Raw genomic sequence first — 25,510 nt, forward strand, 5'->3', positions numbered from 1 at the left:
CTCAGCTATTAATTGCTCTAATAGACTGTCCAAACGCAGTGGCGGAGCTATGGGACTTTCCGACCATCCCACTGGCCATCTAGACAATTCAGGTATCAACGTATTGCCACCCCCCAATGTGAGTTTTCATTGGCCACCCCAAAGAAAAATGTCTGCCTCCACCGCTATTGACCAATGCGCCAGTATGAGCCAATTTCAGAAACTGCACAAACATATGGTGTTTACAAGGTATATAAAAGAAGCGAATGCTGAGAACCACAGTGTCTAATATTCATCCAGAATGTGTCCTTTTATGTATTTTTTTTATTCTTTCATTATTGAAAAAGCTATCCAACTAAGTCTGTTATCACACTTTCTTATTGGTTTCTTTCCCTTTGACAATATGGGTAATATGTGAACAAATTAACACTGTGCACATATAAGGCCGCAATTGATAACATATCAGAGCAATAACTAAGTCATGAGATCACAGCGACCTGCCTGAGCAGCTCAGAGCCAGAGCTGTGAGAAGGTGTGTTTGTCTCCTATTGCATTGTTTTTGGCATTTGCAGAATTTTGTTTTTGATCCTGAAGTTCATGTGATTGCAGCATTTTTAATTTGCAGCATTTTCCCATTGCATGCATTGGCAGAGCCAGGCATTTTTCATTGGGGTGGCCAAGGTGAGCACACATAATACTCGCATCGGTGTGGCAATAACTTGATACCTGAAGTGTCTAGATGGCCAGTGAGGTGGCCGTAGAGTCACCACATAGCTCCGCCACTGGTTGCATGTGCTTTATGGCGTTTGTGTGTTTTTCCAAATCGCTATCATTATCACAACAAACATAACTAATTTGTGTGTGTGTGTTATGTACAGCGTAGATTATGTACTGAGGTTGTGGCACAGTATGTTCCAAAGTGCCCTCTAGGCAGCCGCTCTCCATTTACTGTAGCTCTACAGTAGCTTTTAATGCAAAAATTTGACCCCATTCAGCAGTGCCATGAATGAGCTAAATATATATATTTTTAGCTAAATATATTTTCCTGATGACTGGTCAAAATTACATGTTTTGTGCAATTTGTTGACTTTACAGCTGATCTGGAATTGAAGCTAGCAATTTCCCATTGTTGATGGAAGTACGTGTTAGGAGTACGTACAGTATATACAGCAGACATGCAAAAACAAAGCCATCAGTGGTGTAGTGGTTCACAGAGCTGACTTTTGTGTAACTGCTATAGGATCCATTTATTCTCACATTGGAACCCCAATTGAAAGGCAAGCAGTCCAGAGCGTAGTCTGCCCTAAAGGAGCTGGGATATTAACAGGAATAGAGGTTTGGATATCATCCAAAAACCAAGCAGCTGCTGGTATTTTTTGTGTGGATGACAATCTATGTGCATTGATTGCAGATGTTTGTTGATTGCTAATTATGCTGTAATTAGTACTTGTCATCAGTTCGTAAAAGTGCAATCTACTGTAGGTAGTAGACTGTGTATTGTATTAGCACGTTATTATTGTGTATCCCATCATATGTAATTTTATTGCAGTTAAGTTTTTTTTATTATATTCCTGTATATATTATATTATATATTAATAATGTGTCTTTTTTGTGTGTTTGGCCTTTTGTTGACCATAAAACTATTTTTCACTAGTTTTGCAGTTTTGGATCTGTTTATGCGAATTAACCATTTTCTTAAGTTTTAAAGAAGATTCTTGTTAATGTGTCTTCTTTGTGTGTTTGGTTGGCCATAGATCTATGTTTTACTAGTTTCACAGTTATGAATCTGTTTATACGAATTATCAATTTTCTTGTCTGTGCAAAACAACGGACTACGCAAGCATAACGACCGTGGCAGGACTCGAACCTGCAATCCCCTGATCCGAAGTCAGATGCCTTATCCATTAGGCCACACGGCCGACGGGTCCCTGTCGTAGCGCGACTAGGATCATATATGCAATGACGATGATGTTGTACTGAAAACATTCATCTCAGTTCTGTTGGCGTCGGTGAAAATGTGCGCTTCTCTTTCTAGAGTGGTAACACATTTTAAGAGGCTCTCATCAACAGCTCTTCCTGCTTTTTGTGGAAAGACGCGGTCATCCAGACCACTAGATGTCGCTAAGACTTATACGTGGATCTCTTTAGAACCATGCTGAAGCGGCTGAAGCTCTGCTTTGAGAGCTTCTTGGTCGGTGGTCGCCTGTATGTTTGATAGTTTCAGTACATTTTCATGCGTAGTTTTGTCGTAAAATAATGCGGCAATAATAATGAGCGGTCTAACGTACATTCGTTCCAACAACCCACTATTGATACTTTCTCTCACTCATTTAACTAAGTTTGAGGTGATTATGTATCACGTTTATGCTAATGTAAAGCTAGATGTAAGACTTAATGGGTAACATGTACATGTGATGTATTGTTTTTGTGTTTTCATTTCACAGACGACCGGTAATTATGATCTGGCTTTTATGACACCACGTAATATGTAATAATGTGTGTTGTTTTCTTTCAGTGGATGCAGTTAGAATTCCAGATGAGGTGATGCTTCATGTAATACGCTGTCCCCTGCAGAGAGCTCTCATCTCCAACACGGGGGTATGGATCCGCACCTTTTGCTCCACAAAGCCCCACTCAGTTCAGGGCGAGGACACCACAGAGACCCGTCTGAACCCCCTTAACATCCAGATGCTGTCGAGAACTCTCCATGAGCAGATATTTCGTGGTCTACAGCCAGACTACTGTGAGGAGGCTGTGGACCGCAGTGTAAGGCACTTGCAGAAACATCACCTGTGGGGGAGAGAAATGTCACTGTTGCCCGACGTGGAGCTAAAGCTTTCCAAAATGTACGGCCGCAATATCGACGAGCATTTTCGTACTTTGGCCCAGAAGCAAAGTCTTCCCTACCTTGAAGCTGCCACCAAGATGCAGCAATCGGAGCCTCCTCCCATGCCTCAGGAGTGGGCATGGGAGGCTGGTTGGACACGCTATGGGCCCAACGGGGAGTGTCACAGGGTTGATTTCCCGGACGAGACTGCACTTGTGTTTGATGTGGAGGTGTGCATGACAGAGGGACAGTGTCCTACACTGGCAGTTGCTTTGTCTCCTACAAACTGGTGAGAAAGAATGTATATACTGTATCACAAATGAAAAGTGAACTAAGTAAAATAATATGACGATGTGTCCATTGCAAGGTACTCTTGGTGCAGCAAACGTCTGATTGAAGAGCGATACTCCTGGTCAAGTCAGCTGACCCTAGCTGACCTCATCCCATTGGAGACACAGGTGAACTCAGTCCGTCCTCCAGGGGGCCAGTGGAAGGAGCGTCTCGTTGTGGGGCATAACGTCAGTTTTGACCGCGCTCACATTAAGGAGCAGTACTTGCTGAAGGTCAGGTTCAGATCTTGTTCTTTCGCGTGTGAGTGTATCATCTTCACTGGAAGCAGAAGGAAGTTTTACTTGTAATTGATATGCTGATGTGTTCTTATCCCAAGGGCTCTAAGGTCCGCTTCATAGACACAATGAGTCTGCACATGGCTATCTCAGGCCTGACTGGCTTCCAGCGCACACTGTGGATGGCCAACAAGCTGGGCAAGAGGAGGGGCCTCCAGGAGGTCAACCAACACATGAAGAAAGTTGGACAGAAACTAGATGGCCCAAAGGTTTGTGTATTTTTGTCATGATATTTTCAGCTTGAGATGTGCATTTTAACGAGTGTATGTAACATGCATGTTTGTGTGCAGATTGGCTATTGGGACTGGGTGAATATCAGCAGCATTAACAACTTAGCTGATGTCCATGCTCTGTACGTGGGAGGGCCACCACTACAGAAAGAGGCAAGAGAGACTTTTGTAAAGGGCACCATGATGGATGTCAGGAACCACTTCCAGGTATGATGGTCACATCACAGCATTGCAATATGACATTAAAAACCTTAGGTCATTTTATGGGGCCCACAAAAGCCCAAATACTCAATGGAGTCAATTATTTATCTTTTTTTACTAAACGCATTAGTTCTTTTAATTTGGTCACCAAAACCTTTTTCAGGTCAGCAACTATACGTTATCTACTTCTCAGTAATTTAGTTTTTCCTTTGATGCATGGCTTTTAAAGTAGTTATCCACCAGCAAAAATACCATTTTATTATAGTGTTTCACAGTGATGACTAACCCTCGGAGGGCAACCAAAACCTGAATGAAACCAGCAATGAAAACGAGTTTTGACACCCATTTAAGGTGACAAAGTTGAAGCTGTGGGCCATAACGTTGCCTTTGCTGCCCCCTGCAGGAGTTAATGCAGTACTGCGCCATGGATGTTCAAGCCACCCATCAAATCTTCATAGAACAGCTACCACTCTTCATGGAAAGGTAAAGAACACCCTCTCAGTTGTGTTTGACATGTGCGTCACTGGCCCTAGAGGATCATGCTGATTTAGTGATTTACCTTTTCCAAGATGTCCCCACCCGGTGACATTCGCAGGGATGCTGGAGATGGGTGTGAGCTACCTTCCTGTAAATCAAAACTGGGGGAGATATCTGGAAGATTCCCAGGACATTTATGAAGAGCTCCAGCGGGAGATGAAGAAGTCACTCATGACTCTTGCTGATGACGCATGCCAGCTTCTGGAAGATGAGAGGTGAGCCTTTATGTATGTGTCATAATAAAGAACAATAACACTTTAGAAGTAAACTTTTGGACACAAGTAGAAGGACACACCTCCTTCATCTTCCCAAGACATTTTGCACAATTCTGTGCTTCAAACATAGTAGGACCAGTTTGGGGAAAGGCCCTTTTTGTCCCATTTAAACTGTGCCTCTGTCCACAAAGCAGGGTTCATAAAGACATGCTTGAATGAGTTTGGTGACCTGCTCTGAACCCCATGAAACACCTTTCAGAAGAACTACAATAGAGATGCAAGATTCCAAAAGCTTCTGTCATTGATGCAGTTATGTACCAGACATACAGAGAATTGGGGGGAAAAGTTTCTCTAAGAAGGAAATAAACATTAAAACAGATAGCACAATAGAAATAGTTTAGAAGTAAGACTGAATGAATATCCCATGTAGTGCAACTACAACATAAGATAACACTAAATGAATTAACCACAGTACAAATATAACATAATACTGATGTAGCAGACACTGCAATTATTACACAAGACAGGTAAGGCTGTTCACTGAATGAATTAGATAGGATGATTTAATGTTCGCTGTGCCGAGTCATTGTTGTAACTACTACAGTACATGATGAGCCAAGCCTTCTTGTCCAACATTAATTACCTTTGACCTCACACAAACACACTCCTAAAATTGTGTAAAACATACTATATACTACTACAGTATCTGGTCTATAGGGGAGCAACTTCATATTTTGTGTATTTTATGTATAGATTTAAAAAGGATCCTTGGCTTTGGGACCTTGAGTGGGACGTACAGGAGTTCAAGCTGAAAAAACTGCCAGCCAGCAAGAAGAAACAAGTCAAAAAAGCAGCTGAATCCCAAATTGCTCCTCCTCTTCCAGACTGGAGGGAAGGTATATTTTTAAAATCAATTTATAGTGATAAACCATGTTTTAACTATTTACTTTGGGCTCCAAGACGAAGGTCCACCATCTGAAGAGGAAATGACAGCAAGTTGCCCCAGTAGGTTGGCTGTTGATAACCTGAAGGAAACAGTCAATCGACTTCCCAAGAGAAAACAACACCTGCCTGGACATCCGGGGTCTGATTTCCACAAGACACTTTGGAGCAACCTGTGTCTCTAAATGTCACTTCCTTTCCACAGTTCCTCATTGTGTCCCCTCTCGGCTGAATCATCAGGTGGTACCGTAAGCTGTGTGAGAAGATGTCTGAGGACGGCTGGTCCCCTGGAGCTAGTCTCATTAGTCTTCAAATGAGAGTGACACCTAAGCTGATGGGTCTCACGTGGGATGGCTTTCCCTTGCATTACACTGAGAAACATGGCTGGGGATATCTGGTTCCTGGACGCAGGGATAACCTGAACTCCCAGGAGGGAAATCTAGGGCCAGCTTGCCCTCACAGGTATATCTGATGAATCCAGCTTTTGAACGATGCGTTTCAGCTTTTCTTTCTCCGCAGCAAACAGGGAGCAATATGTGAAGCTAGGAGAATATGCTGTACATCCGCAAGATTAAATATATCGTGCGGCGTACCTCAGGGGCCAATATTGGAACCAAAACTGTTGAGCCTATATATAAACTACATCTGTAAAGTCCCGAAAGACCTATAGCTATTATTATTTGCAGACGATACTACTGGATTTTGTTCTGGAGAACACACACAAAAAAGTCATGAGCTAGAAATCTCACATTAAAAATATACAACATAATTCGTTCTGGACCAAAAATCGCTCCATACTGTACATTGTTCTCTGGTTTCTATTATTAACTATTAACCTTGTCATCACTTATACATTACTATACAATACATTACATTACATACATTGTTATACATTTATTAGGACTATTATATAATTTATCTACAGTGGTTATAAACAGTGACTCCTATTTTACCACATTGTTATACTGCCTTATCATTTTGTTACGTATTTCAGAATACATTTGTCAAAGAGTACATTTGGAATAAAGGAAGTGAACAAATGTAATAGCAGTTGATGTGGAACAGAGGGGGGAGGAGTAAATAAGCTTTGTTTCTTCCTACTCCTTTTTGGACGTGTGGAATTGGGAATTGTACTATGTGATGTATTTCAATGTAACTTGTATGCATGTTTAAAATAAATTAAACCATTATCATTACAGAGAGATCGAGCGTGTTTACGGAGAGTACTGTGAGCAGAACAGCAAGGAGCAGCCTGAATATGAGGAGTGCACGGCATCGGATAATCTCATGTGGACAGACAGCACAGTTTGGGCAAAGGTACAACTTGATATAATAAGTAAAAGCCGCCTGGCACACTATTCTACCAGATACTCTTACTCTGTTTGAAAACCAGTGTTGCGCACCATACAAATGCAAACAAACCCTGAAGAAGGAATTTGTGCATGAAAGGCATTTTTACCTCATTATCAGGTGGAGGAGTTTGGATCTTTGGAGAATCTGACAGAGGAACATGGAGCTAATGCAATAGCAAATGAGGTATGCAGTTTGTTCTTTGCTATGTTGGTGTCTTCTGTCATGCACATCTATTAACACATTACATTTGATTACCTCTGTACATGTTGAAAATTGTATTGTTTTTTATTGTGCATTAGTATACTGTTGTTCACCCATTGTTTTAAGTGTGGTGTCTGGTATGAACAGAACAGAGAAAAAATATTTTCCCTATTAATGAACTTTACGGTTACACATCTTGATTTCTTTCTTTTACTATTATACAATTAGTAACCTAGTACGTGATAAAGACAGGAAGCGAACAAACTGTAGTAATTGCTGAGACATGGAGAAGGGGTAGGATTAAACTGAGCTCTGCTTCCTCCTCCTTTTCGGATATGTTGAATTGTGTAACTTTAAATGTGATGTAAATTACTTAATCTTCAACTTAAACAAAACTAATACCATTACCCTAAAGGGACAATAAATTTTTATTTCACATTGCAGAAACAACAACGGAGCCGTAATTCCTATTATGCCCCAGAGGAGAGTGACTGCCCCTATCACCAAGGAATTGGACCCTACAACGATGTCGATATACCCGGGTGTTGGTTTTTCAAATTGCCACATAAGGTAAAGTTTCGGAGAGGGTAACTTCATGAACCAGCATTGTGTAACAAACTCAAGAGAATGTACGTGTTTCAGGACGGCAATCAAAATAACGTCGGCAGTCCTTTTTCCAAAGACTTCCTGTCTAAGATGGAGGACGGTACTCTGAGGGCAGGGAGGGGTGGAACCAACGCCACACGTGCCTTAGAGATCAACAAAATGATGTCTTTCTGGAGGAATGCTCATAAACGTATAAGGTTTCAATCATTTCTAAATTGATGGGTTTTCTTACAGGGGCTTGTTAAAGAAAAACTGCAAATGTAGTGCATTTTTATCGTTTTAAGCAATTTCTTTTAATAAGATAAAGTAAAATATTTATAATGGTATGGCTAAAGGAGCACATACGATCATTTAGTTTCATTCTTTGTGTAACTAATTGTGACCAGCATCGTATTTGTTAGAATACAGTACTCCCTTGTTTATCGCGGTTAATGGCTTCCATACAGGATTGTGATAAATGAATTTCCAAAAATAGCAAAATAGGATTCCGTATGTATAAATGGAATATTTTCGTAGTTGGAGCATAGAAAACGTGTTTACCACCTTCTGATTGCATTTTTTAAACATTAGAGCCCTCTAGACATTAAATAACACCCCTGACCTTGACAATGCAAGACTTTAACCTGGAAAATGTAAATGAAGTGTTAATCTTGTTGTAGCTCCCAGATGGTGGTATGGCTACGGAAGGGGGAGCTTCCACATTTTGTGAGCAGGTTTGTATGCTGTGCATTTCATCTTGTTTGACGGAAAACGTGAAAAACTAAATCATTTGTATGTTTTCCAAGGCACAAAGAGTTTGATGAAGAGGGACAGTATGGCTCGATATTACCTCAGGTTGTCACCGCTGGAACGGTAACACGCCGTGCTGTGGAGCCGACGTGGCTGACTGCCAGTAATGCACGTGTAAGACACAAGCGTCACAGCCAATGGAAATACACAAGTGACTTCATAACATAGCTGTCTTCTATGAGATGGGCTATGTTTGGTGTGTTCAGCGAGACAGAGTGGGCAGCGAGCTGAAGGCAATGGTGCAGGCACCACCTGGCTACCACCTTGTTGGAGCAGACGTGGATTCCCAAGAGTTGTGGATTGCAGCTGTGCTTGGAGAGGCCCACTTTGCTGGCATGCATGGTGAGATTTTTTTTTTTTTATCCATCCATTCTCTAAAAAGAGTTCAGGGTCATGGTGAATCTGGAGTCTATCCCAGCTAACTGGCTAAGAGGTGGTGTACACCGTGGACTTGTAAATCATAGAGCACATATAGACAAACGACTATGCACACTTATGGACAATTTAAATACATCAGTGAACCTAGAAGAGGAAAGAAGCTACTCATTCCATCTAGTCAACCTTCAGTTTAGAATGGAATATTGCACATGCCAATCCTTGTCTAATATGTGTGGCACTCAGGCTGTACAGCGTTTGGTTGGATGACCCTTCAAGGAAAGAAAAGCCAGGGCACTGACCTGCACAGCCGCACCGCTGATGCTGTGGGGATCAGCCGAGAGCACGCCAAGGTGTTTAACTATGGCCGCATCTATGGTGCAGGACAGCCCTTTGCTGAAAGGCTACTGATGCAGTTCAACCATCGCCTTAGTCAGACAGAAGCTGCCAGTAAGGCCAGACAGATGTATGCTTTAACAAAGGGTCTACGCAGGTACACTCAACTATTTCATTCACTGAGCAGTTGTTTGTGCAACTCGAGCAGTGTTTCGTTTTGTGGTTAGATACCAACTGTCAGAGGAAGGCAAGTGGCTGGTCAATGAATTGGAAATTGAGGTGGAACAGGAGGACGATGGAAGCATATCCCTGCAGGAGTTGCGGAAGATCAGTAGACTGGCTTCACAGGGGTGAGAAAAATAAATGTAGAAGAAACAAATCTAAAGTATATTTTGTACATCACGGTTTCCTCTCTGTTAAATTTAACCCTCTGTCTTATGAATACCCATAAGATCGCGTCGGAGAAGATGGGATTTGGTGAGAAAACGTTTGTGGTTTGGAGGCACAGAGTCAGACATGTTCAACAAACTGGAGAGCATCGCCCATTCAGCACAGCCTGCTACACCTGTGCTGGGTTGCAGGATTAGCAGAGCTCTGGAACCCAAAGCAGTAAAAGATGAGGTGAGCCGAGACCAGTTAAAGGAACTGACTAACCTCAAAGAATATGTAAATGTTAGCGTAGAGCCCAGTCTGCCCATACAAGGTAACCAAAAATAAGAAATCCCTCAGTAGTGCAGTTCTAAATCCATGCAAACTACAATAACAAATATTAAATACTTTATCTGATAGTGCTAAAAACTGCATTATCTTTGTAAATGCAGCTTTTGTATTTGCTATCATTACTCTAGGTTATACATAGGTGAGCTCAGTAAAAATGCCATCATGTGGTCCGAATGAAAAGTCATGAGCCCCTGACCAAGTATATAATGTGTTTATGCAATCTTTGCATTTAACTTGTTGGGTTCCCCTGTGTTAGTTCATCACCAGCAGAGTAAATTGGGTGGTCCAGAGCTCTGCAGTGGATTACCTTCATCTGATGCTGGTGGCAATGAAGTGGCTATTTGAGGAACACAACATTGATGGACGCTTCTGCATCAGCATCCACGATGAGGTACGGTACCTCGTCCGCAGTGAAGACCGATACAGAGCGGCACTGGCACTTCAGATCACCAACCTTCTTACACGGTCTGTTTACACCTTGCAAGCTATCTCTCTGGGCTGAAAACACAAAATGAACAGTGGACATGATTGTGTGTGCTTCTTTTGCCTGCCGCAGGTGTATGTTTGCACATGCATTAGGCATGCAGGACCTTCCGCAGTCAGTAGCTTTCTTCAGTGCAGTTGACATTGACACGTGTCTGAGAAAAGAAGTCACCATGGATTGCGTGACTCCCTCTAACCCCACAGGTGTGGAACGAAGATATGGACTTCCACCTGGTGAGCCCAGAAACAAATACACTTGCTAGCAAGTAATAATTTGTAGACCTAAATGACCAATAACCAATATTTAGTCAGTGTGAGGCAATGCAGTTATACTGTGCACAACCTCAAACCACAGACATGATAACAAATATATTATTGAACCTATTTGGATACAGCTCTTGCAACGCATCTCATTAGCTGAACTCTTTATTGATTCCTACTGGCAGGTTTTGCTACAGAGTTTATTAACCAGGCATAACCATAGTAGGAAGTAGAAATTCATCACTTTACCTCAATGATACAGTATCTTACAGTTTTAATGTCAGCCAAAAGAGAACCACTACCAGTGACCATTTGTGTTAAGACATATAAAATATAGTCTTAGATTTAAAAAAAAAAAAAAATAAATATTGGAGAAAACATTAACAAACAAGATGTGCTTTTTAGGTGAAGCCTTGGACATCTACCAAATAATTGACATCACCAAAGGCTCCCTCAATAAAGGAGCCCAGGCAAAGGATACACAGAACAAGTGAACAGAAGTGCCTGCTCATCAGCATGCAAGCTGGAGTTGCGTCGAACCAACAGAAGCATCTCAGCTCATTGTTTTCTCTTCTTCTGTTTGGGTTCTTGAGTCTCTTCCAAATCTTGGGACACAGCCTTAAACAGAATAGAGACAGATGTAAACACTGAAAGAGGGCAGCAGCACAGATTTTACCCCATTGAGATTCATCCACTTATTGTCAATCTGACGCTTACCTCCTGACTGCCATCCTGCTCTTGCAGGGCTGCGTCGAGGGTAGCAGCGTTGATCCGGAAATCTCGCGATGTGCTCAGTTTCATGTATTGCATCAGGTTCACCTGGGTGACATTCATTGCATTTAGCATTTTTTTTTTTTTACAGAATTCTTTTGCACTGTAACCTCACACCTACTTTTGACTTCTTAGAGAGAGTGATGAGGAATTTCTCATACTGTTCAATGCTGAAGATCAAATTGGGAATAACCTTTGTTTCACGGAGAAGTTTTGCCTACCCGGAAAGCCAAAAAAGAAAAACAGGTTGTGATATGTAGCTACAGTAAATGTAAATGTATTAATGAATCCTCATGATCTAGTACAGTATATATACAGTACTTGTTGAGGAAAAATAAATATGCATTTGTGTCATTATCAAATGGTTCTAGGTCCCTTACAGAAGCAGCAGTGTTCACTTCAGTCCTTTTCTTTTTCTTCTTATCGTCTACACCAGCAGCACTTGAATCTCCACCCTGGAGGACGATTATTGTAACATTCACCAACAGTAATAACTTGTAACATCTATTCATGAAGCCTGAAATATGTATAGACTTGAACCTGGACATATGTGATGAAAGAGTAGCATTGTGGAGTTAGGTGGGAACCAGACAGTTTGACCTGCAAAGCAGCACATACAAAATACTTGGTAAGCATGACATCAAGCTCTATTAGAAGACTCAGACCAAAACAAAACAAAAAAAGAGGCTCTCACCAGCTTCTCAAAGCGTGAAGGTAGTTTGCCACTTTGAGTGGCACACATTTGGATGTACTGTTAAATATGTACATAGATTTATATCACGGGGGGTTAATTAAAATCCGGTAGTAGTACAGAAATACACACATATTTAACCAGCATGGTGAGGATGGTGTAGGTGCGACTCAGTTCTCTCAGCAATGTGATGGTACAAGTCCCAAGTTGCAGTGTGGTCTGGACCAACTCATTTAGTGCTGTCAGAAGGGTGCCAAGCTGCAGTGTCACTGCTTTCTCCACAGGATCCTGCTGACCTGCAGGCTGTGTGCTCTCTTCTCCTTGTCAGCAAAACAAACTATAATAAGTCTTTGCACCATACTGTACATGGACACGCACAAATAACAGTTCAATGACAGTTCATACAAGTGAGCATCAGTGTAAAAGACTCCCTACCAGGGCCTGATTTGTCAGAGGCTGTCTGGCTTTTCTTTCTACAGATCAGCCAGTCCACTTCATCTAGCACCTTGTCCACTTGGGACAAGACCAGCAGCTAGAGCAAGAGATTGGGGGGTGAGGGTGCAACTATATTGATAATTCAACAAAGTGAGTTGAGAACTTTAAAAAAGGAAAGCACTTACTGCTGCTGCTGTTGCAGTCTTCTTGTTGACAATAGCAAAGTGAGACTGTTCTTCTACCTCCACATCCTGGTAATACAAACATAAATGTATGTTTAAAAAAAACAGCTGTGTCAGTGGTGATATCGTTCTATTTTGCTCAGTATCAGACAACCGAGTTGGCTTGAAGGTTACCAAGTTTGGACCCTATATGTACCTGATCAATATCACCCAAATGGCTGTGGATGTCCTGGCAGAGTTCGAGCAGCAAGCTGGCAGGGCTCTTAAAGAGAACATGCAGACTGAAGAGAAGCGAGAGCAGCCCCTTGGACAAAGCTGGGTCCTCTACAAACAAGGAGATGTTTGAATTAAAACCAAACAACAACATTTGCTGGTGCTGACTCACCAAAGTGCGTCTCCTTGCAGATTTTCACAGTCCAGGTGATCATCTGAACAAACTTAATTTGATGCACATGTGTTAGCACACCGAGCATCAGTTTTGTCCTAAGAGCAATTCATCATAGGGTGTGTACCTGCTGAGAAGACGGCTTTAGCTGGAGTGAAAGCACACTCAAAATGCTGACCAACAGCTGAGCTTCTTTGCTGTTAAAGTCCTCTTCTCCTCTACTTAACTGGGCAAATAACGCTCTCTGTTGACAAGGAAGATGTATGACGAATCATCAGTGGAAAGTGACAACACGTGACATGACAGCACAGATATACCTGAAATTGACGGATGTAAACGTAATTAATCCCATCATCATGTTCTGGGTCAGCGTCATCCTCTGAGTTTCCTGGAAAAAGCACAGAATTGGGAAGTCTTCTGTATTTGTATCACAGTGTATATTCATTGTGTGTGTTTTGCATGTGTTTAAAACTATGAATCTACCGATGGAAGAGAGAAGCTTGGGCATCTTATCAGGGCAGCGCTGCTGACAGGTTGTGAATATCCTTAGAAGACCTTCCAGGCACAGATGTGACAGACTGGACCGCTTATCCTTCTTCCCAGCATCCTCCACTGTGCTTGGGACGTAGGTGTACCGCCACATCAGCACACTGTAAGAAGTACATTACAGTGGAAATGTAAAAAACAATCAACTTTGAAAGCGCTTGAAATACAGCGAGACAAGTCAAAAGGATTCCCGCCTTGTCATATCACACAGGAAGCGAAAAGTCAAATCTGAGCTTTGTCCATCTGGGCCGTCTGCCATTCCGGTTTCCTCCAGCTGTTGGATCTTCTGCACAGCCACGCAAAGCGAGTAACGCACAAATTCATCACTGGAGCGCAGCACAGAGACAGCCTCCTCTCTGCTCTGAGAACTGTCCCTAGAAACAACAATATCATCCTTAGTCCCTCCTGCCAGCGACAACTATGTTTGTGTGTGTGTAACGTCCTGGTAAAATATTTAGATTTGTCAACTCGGATCTTTGTGATAGGTGGGTATTCAGGTGGGTATAAGATGTTTCACAGTCAAATATTCCATGTGCATGCCAGTCTGAAGCTGTAAAGTCAAACCCTGCTCATTTGAAATTGATCTACATTTGGAAATTAGTGGAAAGATATAAAGATACACTAACCTGAAGAGCACAGTGAGGAGAGTTGATATAAAGCCCATTGAAAGTAAACTTCGAGGAGTCTTGTTTGAGGGCAGCCGAGCCTTTCCAGATTTCTCCCTCAGGATTTCACACATCTTGTGGTAGCGGTTAAAAAGCTCCAGTAGCTCCTCAAAAAGGATTTTACTGAAGGTTTCACACAAGGAAAAAAAGATTAAATTCTCCACACGATGTTGCCATGCACACAAAACAGGAGCAAACTTACCTGTAATTAGCGTTGACAAAGTTGTACTCCATGAGGACCTCATACAATCCCATCACGAGCACAACAAAGATATTATTCTTCACCCCAACACTGGATCCATTAGAGAAGTCTGCTGACTTGTCCTGACAAATCAGTATATCGCGTGACCATGACATGTGTTTTTCCGTCTAACATACCAGAAAGTCGTGCATGCGTACCAGTTCAAAGTCCTCCATTTCACATTTGATCATGCGTTTTGTCATGCTCTCTAGAATTGTCTGGAGCTCTGACTGGTATCCCTCCTCGTCCTCATCCTCATCCTCATCACTGTCCTCACCGTTGGTTCTGGTTGAATGTCGCATATTTTTAAGCCACAACAGGCAATGTACAGTGCAGCTCACCAGGTGGGCCTGAGGTAGAAAGAAATATTTACAGGCAGAAATACATGATAGGGGAAAAAAAAGCACAGGAAGACCTGACCAAATCTCCAACAGGATGCTGACTCAAATATGGCTTTGCATTAGGGCGGCGGTTCTCAATTATTTTTTGTCATGCCCCCCCAGGGGACAGAAATTTTTTCACGCCACCTGTGATTTGAAATACTAATGAGAACTTGTAATATTTATTTATTTATCTGTACAAACCTTCATATGAGTTGCTGCCACCAGCATCATTCAAGCACAAACAAATACACTAACAGACATGCCAACTTTGAAGACATTTAAGTAAAGTTATAGTACATGCAGCATGCGGGAGGTATATAGCATAGTGGCCTCTGCCTCTCGCGCACCCTCAAGGGGGCCCGCCCCACTATTTGAGAAGTGCTGCATTAGGGGAAAGTTGAACTCACTCCATATCCAGCAGATGGTGCTGTGGTTACAAAGATGCTTACATGGACTGGAAGTGATTCAACTGTGAAACTCCTCGAAGTACTATTTTTGAAATTATTAAGTGTGTGTCTGTCTGACTGTAATTTTGTATACCATGTTGGGCTACGAAACCAAACTCGTTCCAAGTTGTCAGTGGAACAGCATAGAGAATCTGACTGACGTGCCAATTTCATTGGGCAAAAATGGGAGGGGTGGTATCTAAAGGGTCCAACTCTTGATGTATTCATCGAGAGGCATGCCCATACAATTTAACCACAACAGTGTAAATAAGCATACTTGATAGACATAAGCAAAGCAGCATCACTACAGATTGATAGTACCAAAGGCTCCTGAATGTGGACTTGTTCTCCATGAGCAGTGATGCATGGCTGCAGTTTCACTGGGGGCAGGAGATCTTGTTCAGGTTCGTAGTATCGCCTCAGCTATGAATAAAAAGATGCGGGCAGAAAATATGGATGGATGGATGCTTCAAGCATGATAAATAAGATGATTCATATTGACTGACTCTGGGAAGACATTCATACCTGTGATAAAAGTGTCTGCATGATGGAGCTTGCGAGCTGAGAGTTCCGACTGAGAACACCATAGAAGCCCTGCATAACATATCAATCAACACCCCACAAAACAAAGTAAAGTCACATCTTCATACACCTAATTCATAGTAAACTGGAAGGCAACTTGCAATGCAATATCATCATATTGACATATTTAAATCATGACAGTATACTGTATAGCCACTGTAGTGCTTCAGGCAAAATAGACTATTCATCCATCCATCCATTTTCTACACCACTTGTCCTCGAAAACAGACTGGATAATTTAAATAAATATTGTAGTATCAATAAGTCTAACTGATTATAAGGCTTAAAACGGAGCACACACACCTCATAGAGCATGAGGCGCACATCAGCCTGCTGGCCAAGGCAGCGACGGAGGCTGCTCAAGATCTCCAGACAGAACGCTTCATTGGCAGCAGCATTATAGCGAGAATGAACGTCCACTTGGATCTAGTCAGAGATTCAAGCAGATTAGTTAGGTTGTTCAGGGTTCATACAGTAACCCTTTTTCATGGTTCAAACACTGTTTGAGCACTTTCAAGTTAAGTTTTCATTTAATTTTCATTGTGTCCTGTTTGCTAAGTAGCTGAAAAGTAACCCGACTTACTTCATCACATAGTAAAACACAAAACACAGGATTGTGCTATTCATAAACTAAATTAGGTCATATTTTATGCGCATGTTATGTTTTATTTATTTCTCAATCTAGAAAAAGAGGACTATTCAGTCAGAAATTATTATTAAATTATGTTTTAATTAAAAAATGATAATTCAAGTACAGTACTTTAAAACACATTATGGTCACAACATTAAAAGCCATGCTCTTTCAACCATTTTCAAGCACCAGTATGATTCCTGATGAAAGCACACGCGTAGCCTGTAAACCTACCTGGCTTGAGGAGATAGTCTGGCTGCACTGGCTGGAGGCCAGGCTCCCCAACACTTTGAAGTTCTTCAACAACAACAAGAAGCCAGTCACAGCAGACTTTCGTCCATCCAACTGGCTGGGAAGGAGTCAAAACATGTTCAAATGATAATATTGTATTAGGACACTCAAAACTACATAAACTAACTAAGATAAATCCCATCCAATTTGCTGGAACAATATAAAAACAGAAATGGTCAAACAGTCCATATACCTGGAAAACATGGCCTTTCGGAGGACCAGAATCAATGCATCTTTCATTGAAATGCTGACTTTCAGCAGAGGCTGTACATCAAACAGAAAATGTTTTACATAGCTTTGTGTGTCTGACTGTGAGATGTATGTACTGTAGTTCTGTGCATGTTTGTGGGTTTGAGGTACCTGGACAGCTTTCAGCAAGCCCTGCACTGTGGCCAAAGGCAGGTATGACAGGTGGTCAAAAGTCTCTGTAACCTTGGAGGATGACTCCAGTAGTATCATAGGAGCAGAGGTCACAATGTCACAAAACAGATCTGATGACACAGGGACAAAATCTGTCATAATTAAGCATACTTATGAGACACAACTGCATATTTGATGTTACGGAGTTTCACCGAACGGCCACATTAGATTTTCATGCCTAACGACAAAGAATTGTGTGTTTTAACTCACTTACATTGGATCACCTCAGATTGTAAATGTGTGAACAATGTTGTGGGCAGTGAGTATATATTGATTGTATTACCTAAGAAATGATTGACAGGTGACGCGGTCTTTGTGACCAGTCGATTCAGAACTTGTTCCAGTATATCGCCTCTGATTGCCTCGTGCATCTGACAGAACAAACGTACATCACAGCAGGACAACGCAATACATATGTGGAGTGAAAACCAAATGTTACCTTAAAGCCCTGCAGGAGCACCTGACCTCCCAGTTTGCATGCCAGCTGAGCGGGGGTTCTGGCCACAGTAGCAGACCCTTCTGCGGTCTTGCCAAATGGTCCAGGTTTCGGTCCAAATGTGTCCATCAGGAAGAAGCCCAGCTGCACCAGCCCCTGGGTGACATGATCCCATCCAAACACACTCCACAAAAAATAACAATGAACATGAATACAGTGGATAAACAGCAGTTGTTCCAAGTCCATGTGAAGATGTCAGTATGCTTGTGACCCATTTAGAATATGATACAAGGCACATCATTCATGTTTGAGAGGTCAAAACCTGCAGTTTGAAATTTGGCACATTAGGCACACTTTATCTGTGTACTGTTTGCCAAATTTCTTAATGTCAGAATAAAATATCAAATGTTTTTAAACTGGACCTGAATCATTTGTGTAAGTGTTCCCTCGCTCTATCACGGTTCGCCTTTCACGGATTATCTCTTTTGCAGAATTTTTTTAGTGCATCTTTTTATTATTTTTTTTTTTTAAACTACAGCAAATGAACGCTGTTACAGTCCGAGACCGGCCCTTTAAGAAGAATTGCATTGTGGGATGTTGAGTGTATTTCTCTTCCCTCTCTCGTCTGTCTGCACCGCCCCTTGTTTTCTGCATTCTGATTGGCTGTAGGCCATTGTCAATCATTCACCTTTGTGCCGCCCTGCTGTGTCTCCTGTGTCATCGCTAGCTTGCTTGCTGTCTAGCTTGTAAATTAATCTTCGGTTTGAAGGAGGAGGACTGCAACAGGAGGAGTACTGCAGCAATATGTTTAAAACAAGGATACAAAAACGCTACAGTACAGTGGAACAGCGCCAAGACGAAAAGGCACGGTCACAGGAGTGAAATACTCGCGATTGGTTTAATAATTTCTTGTGTCCGACCTGTAGTTTGATCATGAAAATTCAAACGAAGGTTTGAACTTTTTTGAGAATGTTTAAACGAGAGAGAAATGTGAGAAAATGTTATTGCCTGTCTGAGAAAAGTGTATAAAGTGTATGGTGAGGGGTTTTACAGCCTTAAAATATAAAATATAGTCAGTGAAAAAAAATGGAAGTTGGCTACTTCACGGATTTCACTTATTTCTGGCTATTTTGGGAACCTATCCCCCACGATAAACGAGGGAACACTGTATACCCTTTCCTTTCTTTGTGCCATAGCCACCACGTATAAAACGTAAAGGTTAAGTGAATGCCTCTAAAGTTGTACGAAGTGAAAAAATATCCCCAAAAAAGTCAAACAACACTTGAAGGTGGCTTGGTACACCCACCTCTAAAAGTTTGGAAACACCTGCAGTTTTTTTGGAGGGGAGTGTATGTGTATCTCTGTCCAGGCTGCTTAGTACTAGATGGTCAAGTCCACATTAAGTTGACCATAATAACAATTAAAGTGAGCGGCAATGCATCCTCTTTCACTCTTCACATTCATTACCTTATTGTTAACACAGGTTAATTTTCTTTACACTTGTAGAAAAAACATGTTCGCAAAAACTTTGTCGATACAGTTAATAAAGGTGTTATGATGGCAAACGTAATATCCTGCAATGGATTAATTCAATTTATATCCAATATACAATACATTTTGTTTTCAAATTTAAATAAATGACCAGGGTCCTGGAATGGATTGCGGTTAACCTTTAAGGGTCCAGTGGTAATTTTTGACATTGCTTATATACTGATAAACTCCCGGCAGGTAACTGCTCATACCTGTTTTTCACTGTGTCCAAAATCATCTGAGAAACACTACAGTGCTTTGGAAGGAGGTCCTGCAAGAATTTGGACCCCTGCAGCAACTGTTCATCTTTGAGGCTCTTGATAATTGCCCCCTTTAAAAGTTCAAACACCTACCAAATACACAGAATGAGAAAGATAATTAACATGCAGAATGGCGTCAGGTAAAGATAAAAACAGCAGCAGAGACTCCCGACCTGTTCCTCATAGCGTTGGATGCGTGCAACAGAGAGCAGTAGGGCAACGCTGAAAGGGCAGAGGTCCCCATATGATGTCTGGTGCAAAATAAATCATGAGTGAAATCCAGAAGTTATGTTGAATCAGACTCTATCAGATTGTTTCAGTGAGTGAGAAATGAGACATATGTAGCTTACCTTGATGCTTTTAAGGAATTCTCTCCCAAGATCATGGTCCAGCCTTACAGCAAAGACAATGTGGAGGATAACCGTGCCTTCAACATGTCGTAACTGATCCTGTGGTATAGACTGAACCTCCAGATCCAAGCTTCTGAGAGAGACGAGGGTGGGGGTAGGGGTTGATAATGAAAAGCAATAGTAGTTAACATGGAAAGTGTCACTTGCAATGCTTGTGTCACCCACTCTCCATCTTTCTGCTCCTCGTGTTGGCTTATGTCTTGCTGCTTAAAATAAGTGATGATTCCATCTAGGACCTGTCTCTTGCAACCCTACAAGGTGCAACATGATCAATTCTATCATTAGATAGCCAGTGGGAGAAAGATGAATGCTGTCACACACTCCTTACCTTTGCAGATAACAAGAGCAGCTGATAAACAAGCGGTGGGATCACCTGCAGGTCAAGTTTGCTGAACATCCGCAGCACTTTCTCCACCAGAAAGTGCAGCTCATCTGATGATAAAGGCACATCCCTGAAATGACGCAGACCCACTCAGAGGGTCAGAGTGCAGCCTTGCCAATATTGCAGATGTCAATAAAGCAATAAAACAGTTGATCAAACTAAACAGCCTTGGAGATGACAAGAGTTACCTGAACATCGTGGTCAGGTGGATAACACATTGCGAGTCCCATCTGCATCATGAAGACAAGTATTTAGTAAAATAAATAAATAAAAGCGAATCAAATTGCTCCTTATATTTAATTTGAATGCTGACATCAATAAATGAATTCAAAATAAAATTCATGTAAGTGCATAATCAAGAACATGAGGTTTTTCACGATATCACCTGCATGAGCAGAGGCTATTGATCAGCTGTTTCTTGTATTCCTCACCACTGAGTTCACCTAAAATTACAACAATGGCAGAAAATCGTTTTTTAAAAACACTACAAGTGGAAATTACTCTTTAGGTTTAGCATAACCACGTACACACTCTGAGATCCAATGCAAAAGCTGCATTAAAAATGATGTCTTTACAAAGATAGTACTCATTTGTGATTGATACTTTCACAAAGGTATTCATTTAACAATATATTTATTAGTGTAATTGTCATTTGCGGCTGTGTGTAACAACACCACATAGAGTTTGTTGAATTCATACCTCTGTTAACGGTGTTAAAAAGCAAGCACCGTTGTCTTTGTTAAACCATAATTTTTAATTCAGCTGTTACTGGATTGTCATATTGTAGCCGGTCTGTGTATACATACAACTGTTTGTACTTACCTTTACCGTATGACAACTTTTCACAGGCCATCATGGCAGTAAGCACAGTGGGAAATAGTTCCAAAGACTTTCCATGGAATATTTTTCCCCCTTTTACTTCTTTAACAAAAAGTTCTGCCAGTTTCGCAAGAGACGATCCATTCAGAGTGTGTGTCTGCGTATAAGACAAAATAAGACAAATGGGAATTAGAAAGGTCTGAGGCAATCAGCATTCATCAACTAAGTGAAAATCAAGGAGTTGAACTGTAAAAGGGGGTTGTGTAAAACTCTGAAGAGAAACACTGATTACGACCAATTATACAACATAACTTGTTTGCAGTTTTTGCTGTCCTTTGGCTGAAAATGACACAAAAAGAGACATTTTACCTCAAGCATGAGCAGTCCAATGATATCAGCTGCCACTTCACTTTGGAGGTCACCAGACTCACAGAGTGGGATGCAGTGTTGATAAAGCAGCAGTCTGCGCTTTGACCCTTCAGTAGAATTAGGTGGGGAGCCTAAAAAAAACATATTATATGACTGAGGTCGCTCTAATTTCTATCGCCTCAAATGCATTGATGTCAAACTGATATCCGAAAAACTTGTTAGTGTCTGACATTATTTTTTAAAAAGTACTAAAAGGGAGGGGGTGGACTAATCGATCCAAACATCAATGGTGTCAATACTCAGAACTCTTCCATGTTTATTTTCACAAATATCTGTTTTTTGAGTTCTTCATATTGTTACACTGTTGATATTGTTGAGACAAAATTTCTTATTTAAGACATCCGTCCATCTTCTATGCCGCTTACCTAATTAGGGTCGCGGGGATATGCTGGAGCCTATCCCAGCTGACTTCGGGCATGAGTCGGGGTACACCCTGGACTGGTCGACAGCCAATCGCAGGGCATATATAGACAAAAAATCATTCCGAAAATGCAAATTCCACACAGAGATGCCCAACGGAGATTCGAACCCAGGTGTTCCCGATCTCCTGACTATGTGGCCAACATGCTAACCACTCAGCCACCATACGGCCCTTATGAAAGACATTAATAACACAAATTATTATTGGAAAGAAAAAAAAATTGAGCAAGCAATTTATTGCAAACAAACCATTAAGCTGAACTAGGCTGTTCATCAGCTGATCGAAGGTTTAAGACCATAGCTCAAAAATACTGAAACCTCTCTAAAATAAAAATAACATTTTCAAAAAATGACTCAATAATGACTAGTTGTGCTATTCTTGTTAATCACCTCAAAAATGTATTTTGGCATGCTTGATGCCAGTGTTTCCAGGAGGCTAGTGTTGCTCCAGGTGGTGAAGATGGCTTCACAGAGGGCATCCACTGTCTGGAACTGCCCATTTTTGTAAAGTTCCCTTGCCATCCATCCCCAATTCTCAACAGGATTTTGATCAGGGGAAAACACAGGCTGGTCCAAAAGAGTGACATTATTTTTCTGGAAGCAGTCGTTTGTCAGGTGGGCATTGTGAACTGCAGTGATGAGGGATGCCCCCTGCAACATCTCTAAATGGCCAGCTGTCGTGTGAAAATGACTGTCTTACTGCGTCCAACCTCAGCAGCAACTGCACGCTGCAAGAGGCCTTGCTTATGCAGCTCAACTATCCGACCACATTCAAAGAGTGAAAGCTTTTTATCTTTGCCATCAAGAGATCAGACACAACACGAGACTGTGGCTTTTAAAGGCGGTGGTCTTTTTTTTTTTATCAGCTTTTGAACAGCCTATTTGACTTTAATGGTTGTTTGCAATAAATTGTTTAGTCTAACGTCTTTTTGTCTCACTCCCACTTCTTTTTGCAACAAATTAAAGGCAATGTCACGAAATCACTCATTGATTCCACGTAAAAAAAAGTATCAGTATCGGCAACACAGGCGCTAATAAATGCTCTAATATACGGGGGTCCATAGTTTATCATTAACAATTACAGACTAGAATTCCTTACCTTTGAGTATGGCTTTAATAATGAGGCCAACGTTCTTGCCCTTCAATGCACAGTTGGTAATTAGCGTGGTCAACTGCAAAACAAAAAAGTTAGCGTTTTACATCATTTACAAAAAAGTGGCAGCGCTGAAAACGAGTATCTTAGCTGTGTCAACACAAGTTACCTTGTCTTCAGTCACGGAGGACAAGTATTTTTGAAGCTCCGCAGAACTGTCGCCATCTGACAGGTGAATTATTCTATCCATTTCAGCCTTCATGCTCGAACAAAAGTGTATAATTCACACATACATCAGAGCGACTGTGTAGACAAAAAAAGGTCGGCAACGTACGTGCAATAGTGTATTTCCCGCCAGCAGAGAACACTTCCTGTTGTGCTTTTCGGGTTGCCATGTTCAGCTTGCTTTGTCCTCCGAAAGCAAAGATCTATGTTCAATATTAGTCCATTAAAACGCCCTCATTGTTACACACGTGACACTATAAGAATACTTTTAGTGTAAAGAATTAAGTGCTGTATTTTTAAATATATATCAATGCATGTGCCAACGCAATTTTCAAACCTGACGAGTGAGTCTGACAAACATCTCCCGATCATTCGATTTTATTTTGGCTAGAAATATGTTATTTTACCTGGTCATTTTGGTCACTTCCTGTGTGGAAAGAAGGAAGGTAAAAATATATATATATATAAATATAATTTTTTTTTCATTAAAAGAGTTAAAATAATAACATAACATTAAATAAAACAATAAGAAAACATTGAGGACGCTGATTTCAAGCTTCATGAAGTCTTTGTAGCGTCTTTAGTTTCCTTGTAGTCAACATGATGTCAGCTTCAATATTTGTCTAGTTCCTTGATGACAAGTACTTTGGCTTCCTCCGGTCCTCTGTTTAACTTGTAAATTTTGCAATTGTCGCTCCAAGCTCTTTGAATTTTCCAGTTTCCTTAGGTCGCATGCCTTCTTGGTGATGTCAGCGTTGAGTTTTGTCAGATGCTCATTGATGTAGACTAGGGGTCAGCAACCTTTAGCATTAAAGGAGACATTTTGCCTCCTCTTCCAGTAAAAAAAAATAGTCTAGTGCTCATAAACTTGTCAAAGTTGTAATCTTTTTTAAAGGTTACACGTTACAACATCAAAATTCAACAAATAAAAGTGCAGCAAGTATGTGTCGACCTACTCTGAAGTCATTTAAACATTGAACTCTGTAAGACTTTTTGTGTGGCTCCTGTGTTTGTTTAAAATGAAAACAAAATGTAACCAACTTTAACATAAAAAAAAGCTAATCAGAGTTCACATTTCTGCATCTGAGTGTTGTTTGCGCTCTTTTTCCATAGAGAGGCATTCTTCCATTTTGTCAGTCATTCTTGTTTATTTTTTAATTCGGACAATAAATGCTCGGTTTTTATGAACGATTCTTTCATGTAGGCTCCAGCATACCTGCGACCCCAGTGACGATAAGCGGCATAGAAGATGGATGGATGGATGGACTCTTTCATGTATTCTCCAACGGCTTCCCTCTCCTTCCGATCTCATGTGCAGCCCAGTGTTGCCAACTTGGGCATGTTCTCGCTAAATCTGGCGATTTTCCAAACCCTCTGGGGTTGACTAGCAACAAATGTAGGGACTTTTCCTGGTGTTGTTGGAGACTTTTCTGGTATTTGGAGACGTAAAAGTGCAAGTATGTATTGTTCTGCGGTTGCTGCCGAGAGGTCCGCCCCGCCTCACAGCAGTCACAAGTAGTGAGTGCACAGTCAGCTCCCGCATCACACTATCTGCCCCTACCAGAGTTACCGCCTCAGCGATTAGTGTCACGCTCTCATTACACAGTTTTATTATACTGTGCAGTACCTTTCTTCAGCCTCAACTCCAAACTCCCTCACCTTTTTTGTCTCCAGTGATACTCACAGCATACACTAGTCTACCTCCTGTTCCCTTGCTCATCCAATCAGCAGTCGGAACGTTGTATCGACACATTTACAGACTTGCGGCGAGTCGGATATTACACATTCTTTTTAAAAATGCTTATTTCCCCTACTTTGGTGTTTAAAAAAATCAGAGCTCAGCAAAGGGAGCTGTAACAAGGAAGGTGAAGAGTCGCATGTGTCATGTTCTGCATTCTGCTCTGCTGCCCTCTGCTGTTTTTGTGTTGCAGCACATCCCTGAACATGACCCAGACCTAATCACACACACCTGCAGCTCATTACCTCCTCCCTTCTTAAGCTGCAGCCAAACAATCTACCAGTGCCAGATTGTACTCCTTGACTCCCTGACCTCCTGTTCCTTGCTCCCGCTTAGCCCGGCTTCTTGTTCCTTACCCTGCATTCTGGCTCCCTTACCTGCTTGTTCATTCAGCCTTGTATCCAAGATATCTCCTGTC

General features: G+C 41.4%; 2 protein-coding genes and 1 non-coding gene across 6 annotated transcripts; 1 reads left to right on the top strand and 2 right to left on the bottom strand.

Annotated features, from left to right (window-relative positions):
• Positions 1 to 1,825: 1,825 nt before the first annotated feature.
• On the bottom strand, positions 1,826 to 1,898 carry trnar-ucg (transfer RNA arginine (anticodon UCG)). Its single transcript has one exon. It is a non-coding gene; the product is annotated as a tRNA-Arg (tRNA).
• Positions 1,899 to 2,157: 259 nt separating this feature from the next.
• On the top strand, positions 2,158 to 13,254 carry polg (polymerase (DNA directed), gamma). Of its 2 annotated transcripts, none has more exons than XM_054777320.1 (23): positions 2,158 to 2,184; positions 2,495 to 3,095; positions 3,174 to 3,369; positions 3,474 to 3,641; positions 3,723 to 3,869; positions 4,267 to 4,346; positions 4,433 to 4,615; positions 5,369 to 5,511; positions 5,576 to 5,699; positions 5,798 to 6,019; positions 6,757 to 6,874; positions 7,028 to 7,093; positions 7,556 to 7,681; positions 7,754 to 7,914; positions 8,377 to 8,430; positions 8,503 to 8,620; positions 8,713 to 8,848; positions 9,128 to 9,374; positions 9,445 to 9,567; positions 9,670 to 9,838; positions 10,194 to 10,402; positions 10,494 to 10,654; positions 11,087 to 13,254. In XM_054777320.1, exons 2-23 carry the CDS (start codon positions 2,524 to 2,526, stop codon positions 11,173 to 11,175), a joined length of 3,612 nt encoding a protein of 1,203 aa, XP_054633295.1. In that variant the 5' UTR covers positions 2,158 to 2,184; positions 2,495 to 2,523; the 3' UTR covers positions 11,176 to 13,254. The 2 variants fall into 2 exon arrangements, with proteins under 2 accessions (XP_054633295.1, XP_054633296.1); XM_054777321.1 differs by lacking the exon at positions 2,158 to 2,184 and adding an exon at positions 2,307 to 2,324.
• Positions 10,893 to 23,516, bottom strand: fanci (FA complementation group I). 3 transcript variants are annotated; one of them, XM_054777319.1, is made up of 37 exons: positions 23,299 to 23,516; positions 23,136 to 23,208; positions 21,557 to 21,687; positions 21,191 to 21,344; positions 20,754 to 20,811; positions 20,557 to 20,598; positions 20,315 to 20,438; positions 20,152 to 20,237; positions 19,927 to 20,059; positions 19,750 to 19,827; positions 19,529 to 19,665; positions 17,790 to 17,970; positions 17,634 to 17,721; positions 17,291 to 17,421; positions 17,124 to 17,194; positions 16,874 to 16,988; positions 16,312 to 16,434; positions 15,952 to 16,020; positions 15,748 to 15,849; positions 14,756 to 14,947; positions 14,559 to 14,680; positions 14,318 to 14,479; positions 13,886 to 14,065; positions 13,629 to 13,795; positions 13,463 to 13,533; positions 13,273 to 13,389; positions 13,146 to 13,197; positions 12,957 to 13,084; positions 12,764 to 12,829; positions 12,579 to 12,675; positions 12,276 to 12,457; positions 12,147 to 12,203; positions 11,993 to 12,052; positions 11,833 to 11,907; positions 11,574 to 11,669; positions 11,399 to 11,500; positions 10,893 to 11,299 (listed from the first exon to the last, which is right to left on the bottom strand). In XM_054777319.1, exons 1-37 carry the CDS (start codon positions 23,389 to 23,391, stop codon positions 11,240 to 11,242), a joined length of 3,975 nt encoding a protein of 1,324 aa, XP_054633294.1. In that variant the 5' UTR covers positions 23,392 to 23,516; the 3' UTR covers positions 10,893 to 11,239. The 3 variants fall into 3 exon arrangements, with proteins under 3 accessions (XP_054633294.1, XP_054633293.1, XP_054633292.1); XM_054777318.1 differs by having other exon boundaries at positions 12,276 to 12,460; XM_054777317.1 differs by having other exon boundaries at positions 12,276 to 12,463.
• Between the last annotated feature and the right edge of the window lie 1,994 nt (positions 23,517 to 25,510).

This window comes from Dunckerocampus dactyliophorus, chromosome 5 (genome assembly GCF_027744805.1).
Source record: "Dunckerocampus dactyliophorus isolate RoL2022-P2 chromosome 5, RoL_Ddac_1.1, whole genome shotgun sequence".
Classification (NCBI taxonomy): Eukaryota; Metazoa; Chordata; class Actinopteri; order Syngnathiformes; family Syngnathidae; genus Dunckerocampus; species Dunckerocampus dactyliophorus.

Bases quoted from the DNA above. Each gene is read 5' to 3' on its own strand.
- polg (XM_054777320.1), top strand. From the start codon at position 2,524: ATGCTTCATGTAATACGCTGTCCCCTGCAGAGAGCTCTCATCTCCAAC. The intron at 6,020-6,756 runs GTATATCTGATG...TTATCATTACAG, and splicing joins GGGCCAGCTTGCCCTCACAG to AGAGATCGAGCGTGTTTACG. The intron at 7,094-7,555 runs GTATGCAGTTTG...TTCACATTGCAG, and splicing joins CTAATGCAATAGCAAATGAG to AAACAACAACGGAGCCGTAA.
- fanci (XM_054777317.1), bottom strand. From the start codon at position 23,391: ATGAAGGCTGAAATGGATAGAATAATTCACCTGTCAGATGGCGACAGT. The intron at 17,195-17,290 runs GTACCTCAAACC...TTTGATGTACAG, and splicing joins GCTTGCTGAAAGCTGTCCAG to CCTCTGCTGAAAGTCAGCAT. The intron at 16,435-16,873 runs GTAGGTTTACAG...ATCTCTGACTAG, and splicing joins AGACTATCTCCTCAAGCCAG to ATCCAAGTGGACGTTCATTC.